We start from the raw sequence: 10,306 nt of genomic DNA, 5'->3' as shown, positions 1-10,306 counted from the left end.
AAATCATTCGGAAAAACAGTTAAATAAAGTGGTTTCCGTTTATTTTAACAAGGTTGAAGTTTCACACAGTGTTAAACGGTTATTAACTACCTACTAACTTTGTTTAAAATGACAACCTAAATAATTTCAACAGATTTTAGCTTTGATTGTATTAATTAAAAATTTAATATAGAAAAATTTATTTTTTGGATTAAGAAAAAATATATTTATTTTTTAAATATCAATTTACGAAAACGGGACATTTTTTTTTTTTCTTAGTTTTAATTTGGTTAAATATTTAGCTGAGGATAAGTTTTTGACATTTGTATCTTTGTCACGAGGAAAATAAAACACAGCTAAAGTGAAATATAATGAAAAATATTGATTTTGCCTAATACACACTCATAATGTTGCATTACTTTCTCAATTTTATTTCTTTTTTTTTCAGTTTTTGATTTTATTTATTAATAAAATACATTAATCCTTCTGCAAATAATATATCCTCTGAAGATAAAAATTTAACAGGGTCACAGAGCAGGGTAAATTTTTTTTTTTATTCAAAAATGTATTGTCAAAAATTTAACCTCGGCTAAATTTTTAACCCAATTCACACACGGCCTTATGTAGTGTGTAAACAATTAGATACAACTAATGGTATGCCAACTATATTTTCAATAGTAATTTTTTAATTTTGTATGTACCCAAATAACATTTTGTGGTTAGAAAGCGGAAAATAAACCGGATATTTACTCTGGTTATTTAACGGATAAGTTACTAAACTCGTTAAATAAACGTATTTAAGACGTTCCAGAAACGTCTCCACAACCGAAAATGGTCAGTTATTTTTTAACTTCGTCTAAATCGGGTTTTTAAAAAACCCACTTTTTTCTACAAATACTGGGTTTTTAAAAACCTAATTTTCACGGTTATTAAATAACTGTTTATTTTTAGTCAAAGAAAAACTTGAAATAAACCATTTACGGCTATTTTATAACCGTTTACAAACCGTTATTATACAGTTTAAAAAAAACCTGTACTGAGTTGTTTGACGGTTTTTTTTATAACCGTTTTACTACGGTTATTATAAAACCTGTAATTAACGTTATTACAGGTTTTTTTGAAACCTGTAATATAACAAGTTCTTTTAAAACCTGTATTAAACGTTAATTTACGGTTTTTTTTATAACCTCTTACCTATAGGTTTTTATAAAACCTCTAATAAACGTTATTTGACGGTTTTTTTATAACCGTTTTCTTCCCGTTTTTTTTAAAACCTGTAATAAACGTTGTACAGGTTTTTATAAAACCTATAACAAACGTTATTTGACGGTTTTTTTTATAACCGCTTACCTATAGGTTTCTATAAAACCTGTAATAAACGTTATTTAACGGTTTTTTTTATAACCGTTTTCTTCCAGTTTTTTTAAAACCTGTAATAAACGTTGTACAGGTTTTTATAAAACCTATAACAAACGTTATTTGACGGTTTTTTTTATAACCGCTTACCTATAGGTTTCTATAAAACCTGTAAATAACTTCGTACAGGTTCTTATAAAACCTGTAATAAACGTTACTTCACAGCTTTTTTATAACCGGTTATTTACAGATTTTAAAAAACCTATAAAATGTTTGCTTACCAACATGCTGCAAACCATAAGATTCTTCCCAGCTGAAAATTTAATATTTGAAATAAGAACGCTGAAATTTAAGTTTAGTGAAACATTATTTAATGAAGTAAAACTAAAACTAAAACTTAAAGTAAAAGTAAAACTAAAACTAAAAATAAAAAATAGCTTAACTTAATTATGTTGTGGATTGCCCGTCAGAGGCAGAGGAGCTGGTGTTGGAACTGGTATTTCTGTAATGAGAAAAATGTTAACTTAAATGTTGATTATAATTTTATTTTTTAACTTACGTGGACGGTTTTCCCATTCGAAATGGGGCTTGCTTCAAAAAGCCTTTAAAAAATGAAGCACCCTCAGCTTCACTATAAGTGGGGTACCTTGATCGGACCGCTTCCAATATAGTTTTATACAGGAATTTGTATTGGCTGAAACTTTTTTTGGCATTAGTCCCCAGCCAAGAATGTTCTGCCAGTAGTGGATCCGTAAAAATGCACTTGCAAATAGTGCGGATCGTTTTCATTCCGTTGGCCCCCCCATAGGAGCTCAACTTACGGACCTGAAAGAAAACAAAAATATGTTTTAAGATGTCGTTTTTTAAACTTTTTCGTAATATAAAATGCATTTATTTTCAAATATTTTTGGCCGCATTTATTATGATTTGAAATTATAAAAGAAAATGTCAATATGTATTACGGTTTATGAAAAAAATTAAAAAGAATTTCATTTTCGAAGAACTTTTTTTAATAAAAGTTTTGAAAAAAAATGTATCTTATTTTTTTTCAAAGTTCAACATCTAAACATAAAATTATTTTTTATTTATTTAATAACCCTTACTGTTGAAAGTTAAATAGCAAAAATTTAAAGTTCTTATTTACCAAAGTCTTTTAGAAAATTAATTATTTGGATGCAAAAATTCAGTTTTTATCAAAAAAAAAAACCAATTGAAATTGAAGTTATTTTTAATTGTTTTTTCAAAAGTGTGATATATATTACCTTTTCTGCTTCGGAATTCAACTGATAATATTTATTAGAAAAAGTTTGGAAAAAAGTCATTTTTAATTTTTTTAATAAATTTTTTTTTTAATTCTGAGTTTGAGGACCATTTTTTCAAAAACTCTTAATTAAATTTAGTGAATTTAAATTTAAGATAAGCTTCTGGCTTTGTAAAAATGTATTTTAAAATATTGTAGGTGTTGCCGTTGTTTTATAAATATTTTTTTTGTGTTTGAAGTCGGATTGTGAGAAAATTGCATATTTCGTATATTTTGGTACTTACCAATTTTTTTTTGAATGCTGCATTTTGATGGAGTTTTTCCTCGATTTCCTCAATTTGTTGGACAGAGGTAAGTGGGAAAATTTCATCCAGTTGCAGTTCCTCATCCACTTCCTCTGCATTCTCTTTTGCAATTTTGGACGCCAACAAATTGACCGAAACTTCGGACTTCGCCATGAATGCCTCCAGCATTCCTTGCATGGCCTGCACCTTCACCTCAGTGGAACGCTGTCTTTCCAAAATTTCGTCTATTTTGGACGACAGTTCCTTGAATTGGGTACTGGTGCTGGGGCCTATAAACAATTAAAAATAAGAGTTATAGTAATATACAAAAAAAAGTAATACGGTTAGTGAAAGAACTAATATGCTATCTCAGCTGTTACTAAGAGGGACTGGGGTTTATCCTATTCAAATAACATTGGATAAACCCCAGTCTAAGATAAGCTGGAGTTTAAAAACGACTTTGAAAATTGTACTAGTGCTAAAATACATTTTTTACCTTCAAACGTGTATAAGTCGGAAATGACATTAGTGATGGTAACATCTTCATTTGGGGGGGTGAACGAGGAAACGTCTTGAAAATGAGAAGTAAGTATGACAAAATTAGTAACTTTGTTCCCATGTTTATACATTTTAAACTTACCAGAATTAGGAATCAAAGTTGACATCAATTTGTTCATATCTGTCATGTATTCCGAAGAATTGGTGTCGATGGTCACTTCTTCCGTATTTTCTTCAGAAGAAGACAAATACTCGGCATCCTTTTCCTTCTGAACTGCTTCCTCCCAGGAACCTTAAAAGGAAATACATGTTTTGTCGTAAATATAAGTGGCATGAAAGGGATACAAGAAAATATTTGTTCAAAAGGTGAAGCGGCTTAAGACCGGCCGAACAGCTCAGATTTTGACGATTTTTTTTCAAACGTAGGCAATTAAAAATGCTTTAAAGTCTATAGATTAAAAATTGCCGATGTTACCGTATTGTTTTTTAAAATTACAATTAAATTTTTTTTGAACACAACCATTTTTTTTCTTAAATTTCATAAAACAAATGATAGCAAAAGATTCTCTAGGTTATTTAAGGAAAAAAAATATAAGGGAGTAAGGGACAATCTTCCATCGTTTAAGAGATAAATGCAATTTTCTCATAATCTGACTTTAAACACAAAAAAAATATTTTGAAAACAACGGCAACACCTACAATATTTTAAAATACATTTTTAAAAAGCCAGAAGCTCATTCTTATCTCCTAAATTTAAATCCACTAAATTTAATCAAGAGTTTTTGAAAAAAATTTCAATTTCAATGGGTTTTTTTTATAAAAACTGAATTTTTGCTTTGAAATAATTAATTTTCTCAAAGACTTTGGTAAATAAGAACTTTAAATTTTTGCTATTTAACTTTCAACAATAAGGGCTATTGACTGAAGAAAAAATGACTTTATATTTAGATGTTGAACTTTAAAAAACAAATAAGTAAAATTTTTTTTCAAAACTTCTATTAAAAAAAGTTCTTCGAAAATGAAATACTTTTTAATTTTTTTCATAAACCGTAATACATATTGACATTTTCTTTTATAATTTCAAATCGTAATAAATGTGGTCAGAAAAATTTGAAAATAAATGCATTTTATATTACGAAAAAGTTTAAAAAACGACATCTTAAAATTTCTTCAATAATTTTTTTTTTTCAAAAATCTGAGTTCAGATACCATTCTTTCAAAAGCTCTTAATTCAATTAACTTAATTTTAATTTTACAAATATGACTAAGTTTCTAGCTTTTTAAAAATGTATATTTAAATGTTGTAGGTGGCGCCTTTTCGTTCACGCGCGCTCTCGTGAACGAAGCGAAAAAGGGTTGCTGTGAGTTTTGTTATTGCACCCGCTCGCAAAAACACCTGCTGGTCGAAAATTTTTTTTTAAGGCGCCATTGTTCTTCGCGAAAAAAAGGTCGCTGTTTTATTGTTTTATCGCTGTACACTTATTGATCTTGTATCGAACACACAAGAACAACAAGTCGACCGTCGGTCGCGGGTGGCGCTTTGTTCAAGCGCGCTGTCTTGGACGACGTAAAAAAAAGGTCGCGGTTTTATTGTTTTATTGTTGTACAGTACACTTATTGATTTTGTCAACGAAGTGAAGTGAAAAAAGGTCGATGTTTTATTGTTTTATTGCTCTTGTATCGATCACACAAGATCAACATGTCGATTGTAGTCGTGGGCGCCGCGCCGTGACGCCTTTTCGTTCACGCACGCTGTCGTGAACGAAGAGAAAAAGGGTTGCTGTGAGTTTTGCTATTGCACCCGCTCGCAAAAACACCTGCTAGTCGTGTTTTAAGGCGCCATTGTTCTTCGCGAAATTTGCGATATTGTTTTGCAAATTGGCTGATGCTGAATTGCACTCGATGACAATGTAATGTGTTTATATAAGAAAGACCGGTCTAAAAAACTTTAATTTCTGTAATAAATCTCATTGTGTAGAATATTATGAAGCGTTATTCAAATATAAAAATATTGAAAGGCCATAACCGCGATTACTTTAAGTATATGAAAGGGGACCTAAAGTGTATCAAAATTAACGTAACTAAGCTGTCAAAAATAGGCCCCCAGGATAAACTGCTTTAAGTTTAGATACGAATAAAATTTTACTTGGAGAAAAGTGGTCTAAGTGAACTTAATAAAAATAAAATAAAAAAGATGTAGTTAAACTTGTATCTTACCGATGTCATCAAATATTAATTTGCATGCTATGCTTTGCCAATCATCCGATGCTGTGATGCAATTTTTCCGACCGCAAATGGAATCTTTCTTGGACTTTGGCCATAATAGCTTCGTTCCATCGATGACCCAATTTTTGGGAACTGCCGTCACGAACTTCCCTTCATCTTCGAGCGTCTCCACAACACAATACATTTTGATTAACAATGTACTAATGGAAAAAAAACAGATTCAGTGTTTGGTAAAGTTATTTTGAAAAATTTAGAGGAAATATTTTCTATGTTATAAAAATTAGGCAAATTTTCTTCTTCATTTGATTTATAAACGCTTAAAAATTTAGAATAGAACGGTTTTTCGTAAAAATTTTGTTTTTGTTTTAAGCTTGAACCATAGATAACTGGGATGCCATGTCGATATGTTGCAAACTCCATTCTAACAATTTCTTCTGAGTTTGTTAAGAAGTAACTATCTGCAAGTGACGACTTCAAAACAAAATGTTGAAGCTGAATTGCTCTATAGATTCCAACACAGTGTTTAATTTTGCATATTTTATTCCTATCTTTCATATAAAGCATAGGAGTTTTGTTTTCATCTACATCAATTAGATCTACATTCTCAAAATCTTCGATAATCCTATTTGCAATTTGTTCCAGGGGTCTGTTTCCAGATCTTATTCGACGTTTTAAATATTGTAAACGATTTTCATATTTGAAAGCACTTATATTATCTAAAGGTCCATGGTATTTAACATCATCTACGACATGATATAAATTGTGAACGTTATAACTTATGTTTTCAGCTCCATAGATACTAGAAAAGTTATATATGAATGATTTGAACAGACTCTGTGCGACATCAACAAAAACTTGTTTATTTTTACTCAAACATATTGAAACAGCACAGTGTAGTTCCATAAAATTGGCATATACTTCTTCATGAGTTTCATTTTGCAAAACAACCGGACCTAAGTACAACAAAAACATACGAAATTCAGTGGCCTTCCAAAAGCTTATCACATCAAGTCCACGAGGTGTTCTATTGAAGTCGCATGGAACATATTTTCGTAGTGATACTAAGGTCTTAGAGATTCTCTCAATGTTTTTTGCCGAGAATTTTGTTTTAAGGGTTCTATTCTTAATCCATGTAACCAACAATTTTTTCATGACACCTAAGCACAACAAGTGCATGTAATCTAGAGGAAAATTCATAATAATATCTATTGGAAGTTTTTCTAATGGAGATGGTTGCGTATGATGATCTTCGTGTATCCCAGCCCGGAAAGAATCATTCGTGCGAAGTGATTTTGATAGGTTTGGAAAACACATTTGGTGAGATTTGTAATTATAATCCCCTTCTACATTACATCTTTCACAAGCAAAATAACCATTATGCCCTTTGATTCCTTTTAAATAAGAACGAGCGGGGGCGTCACAGATGAAATTCCTGATTTTAAAACTTATTTTTTTGGAACCAATGTTCAAATCATCAATGTTAACAGCCTCCTCAAGAAATAATCGCAGAAATTCATTAACACTTGAAGGTTTTGCCATTCCGTAGTAAACACCTATTACTAGCGGCGGCACACGAAAACCATCTGGTGAACACAAAATAGGCCAAAATTGGCCCTTTGAACTTTTGCTAACAGGAATCCCATCAATATTAAAGTCCAAGAATATTACTGTTTGACATGTCTGAACACTTTCAAAAACCTTAGTAAGAGCGCGAACCAAACCGAAATGCCAGTATCTACCAGGTGGAACTTCGATAAAAATTTTCTCAAGGGAAACGCGAGTTTGTAATAATGTTCGAGGGTCTAATGGCAAATAAGGATGAGAATTATGCAAAATGTTAAGCAAATCACGCAAGCAAATATTCGATATGTTATGCTGAATAGCCCATAATACTAAGTTTTTTTTTAAATTTTCTGGAATAGCTTCAAAATTAGTTGAGACAGCGACACAATTGTTTCCAGAATTTTCACTGTCACTTTCATGTTCAGAAATAATATTCGATAGGTGTTGCAACTCTTCAAATTTCGTGTTAGAAAAACCTTGTTCACAATTAGCACTTATTTCATTTTCCGAAAGGTGTTGCTGCACTTCAAATAACCTCTTGCTAAGAAAAACTTGTTCAAGATTTTTAATTCTTTCTTTTTCACGCATTTCTAATATTATTTTTTTAACTTTTCTTTTAAAAGTAGTTCTACTACAAATTTTATTTTTAATGATAGAATACATTTTTATTATAGTGATTTTATCAACAGTCAAGCTTGGAATAATAACGCGGAATGAGAAAGACAAATGAAAAGACGCGCTAAGTTATCTGTATGCCTACTCTCAAGTTATTTTTCAAACTCAGAAGTTATTTTCCAAACTCAGAAGATATTTTTCAAACTCAGAAGTTATTTTCTAAACTCAGAAGATATTTTTCAAACTCAGAAGTTATTTTCTAAACTCAGAAGATATTTTTCAAACTCAGAAGTTATTTTCTAAACTCAGAAGATATTTTTCAAACTCAGAAGTTATTTTCCAAACTCAAAAGATATTTTTCAAACTCAGAAGTTATTTTCCAAACTCAGAAGATATTTTTCAAACTCAGAAGTTATTTTTTATACTCTGAAGTTATTTATTAAACAATATTTAATATTTAACCCTTCGCTCCCGGAAAAAAATACAAATATCTTGAAAAAAAGTTTTGATATTTTCTAACAACACACTAAAATGAAAAAAATAATGATTGTACTAGTAATAACATTGTATAAGGAATGTTTTGAGCTGAGAGTACAAAAGGAAAAGTCCATTTTGTAGTAAAAAAAACTAACAAAGTAATTAATAGGTGGTATCATGCTGAAACCACTAGGAAGCAAAGGGTTAAAATAAATTATAAACAAATAACAATATTTAAAATAAATTATAAACAAATAACTTACCTCTTAATAATTTTTCACAGACAGATATTTTTTTTTATTTAATTTATATTTTTTCACAAAAACTTTCTCGCACAATAACTTGCTACCACCAGCCACAAAAGAATACTGAGAGATCTGAGAAAAATGAGAGACAAAAATATGATGGGCGACGCGCGACGCTCGAGTATGGTGAATGTGTATGTGTGGAGAGTTGTTGGTTAGTTGAAATTGGGTTGGAACTTAGTTGAAAAATTGCCAGGGTTGTTAAAAGGTAAATAACGAGTTGATTAAAAACTTATACGTACTTATAGTAGTTATTTAAAATCTTACTTTAAGCTTAGGATTTATAATGGATTAATTTTAAACCAATAAACAACTTTCATTGTAAAAAGTCAGTAATTTAAAATCTCGTTTCAAACTTAAGGTCAAATTTGGTTAATTTCTAGTCTATAAATAGCTTTTTGCGTAAAAAAGGAGTTATTTAAATACTTACTTGAAACTTGTAATGAAAATTTGGTTATTTTTTAGCCCATAAAAGACAAAAATAAAGAAGTTAATTAGAAACTCACCTTGAACTTAAGATTTATAATGGGTTAATTTTAAACCAATAAACAACTTTAATGGTAAAAAGTCAGTAATTTAAAATCTCGTTTCAAACTTAAGGTCAAATTTGGTTAATTTCTAGTCTATAAATAGCTTTTTGTGTAAAAAAGGAGTTATTTAAATACTTACTTGAAACTTGTAATGAAAATTTGGTTATTTTTTAGCCCATAAAAGACAAAAATAAAGAAGTTAATTAGAAACTCACCTTAAACTTAGGTTCTATAATGGGTTAATTTTAAACCAATAAACAACTTCCATCTTAAAGTGAGTAATTTAAAAACTCGTTTCAAACTATAGATAAAATTTGGTTAATTTATAACCTATAAATAACTTTTTGGGTAAAAAAAGAGTTATTAAAATACTTACTTAAAACTTTGGGATCAGATTTGGTTAAATTCTAACTTAAAAAAAAACTTTTTGTGCGAAAAAAAAAGTTATTAAAATACTTACTTCAAACTTGGAGCCAAAATTTGGTTATTTTTTAACCCTTAAAACACAAAACTAGAAGTTATTTAAAAACTTATTTATGACTTTGTGTCAAAAACGAGTTATTTAAATACTTTTCCGAAACTTTTGAAGAAATTTGGTTATTTTAAAACCAACTTCAAACTGAGGTTATAATTTAACCAAAAAAATTGGGTTGAAAAAATAACAAGAATGTAACCTGGGTTTAATAAAAGTAAATAAATAGCCAAAATATTTCCTTAGTTTAAAAATGGAATTTTTTAAACTAATTTATGACTAAAAAGTTTATTTTACGTATAATTTTAACCCAAAACAAACCTTCGAAAATACTGGGTTTTTTTTCTAACCTAAAATTAACCACAGACTTTTAACAACCCGTTTATAGCCGCTTTTTGACCGCGGTTATTTGCAGTTATTTTATAACTTTGGTTATTTTGTAACCGAGGTTTGAAATTGTTACTTGGGTATGTTTCTAAAAACACTTCTTAGAGCCAATTTTTCAATCTTCTAATAAACAGTCAGTTAACTGTTCGACGAATAAAGTTATTAGGCTCATAAACAATCAGATAAAAACATTGAATTTTTCAAGCAAGAATAATTTATTCTACAGAATAACAAAAAAAAATTGTCAAATTCAAAAATATTTAAAATTAAACGTCATTTTTATTCATGATTGTTTTTGTTTTCTTGATTTCCACTGTATTTTTTTCAAAATTCTTTCAAAACAGCTTTGTCAA

At 29.4% G+C, this 10,306-nt stretch overlaps 1 protein-coding gene across 4 annotated transcripts; it reads right to left on the bottom strand.

The window, feature by feature from the left end:
- Positions 1–685: 685 nt before the first annotated feature.
- Positions 686–9,796, bottom strand: LOC129914526 (uncharacterized). 4 transcript variants are annotated; one of them, XM_055993828.1, is made up of 7 exons: positions 8,523–9,792; positions 5,596–5,804; positions 3,521–3,670; positions 3,377–3,451; positions 2,881–3,170; positions 1,895–2,160; positions 686–1,837 (listed from the first exon to the last, which is right to left on the bottom strand). In XM_055993828.1, exons 2-7 carry the CDS (start codon positions 5,786–5,788, stop codon positions 1,783–1,785), a joined length of 1,029 nt encoding a protein of 342 aa, XP_055849803.1. In that variant the 5' UTR covers positions 5,789–5,804; positions 8,523–9,792; the 3' UTR covers positions 686–1,782. The 4 variants fall into 4 exon arrangements, 2 of the variants coding, with proteins under 2 accessions (XP_055849803.1, XP_055849802.1); XM_055993827.1 differs by having other exon boundaries at positions 3,377–3,670; positions 8,523–9,794; XR_008772194.1 differs by lacking the exon at positions 686–1,837 and having other exon boundaries at positions 2,044–3,248; positions 3,306–3,451; positions 3,521–9,796.
- Between the last annotated feature and the right edge of the window lie 510 nt (positions 9,797–10,306).

The sequence above is a fragment of the Episyrphus balteatus genome, chromosome 3 (assembly GCF_945859705.1).
Source record: "Episyrphus balteatus chromosome 3, idEpiBalt1.1, whole genome shotgun sequence".
In the NCBI taxonomy this organism is placed as follows: domain Eukaryota; kingdom Metazoa; phylum Arthropoda; class Insecta; order Diptera; family Syrphidae; genus Episyrphus; species Episyrphus balteatus.
This window is presented reverse-complemented; position numbering and strand designations above follow the sequence as displayed.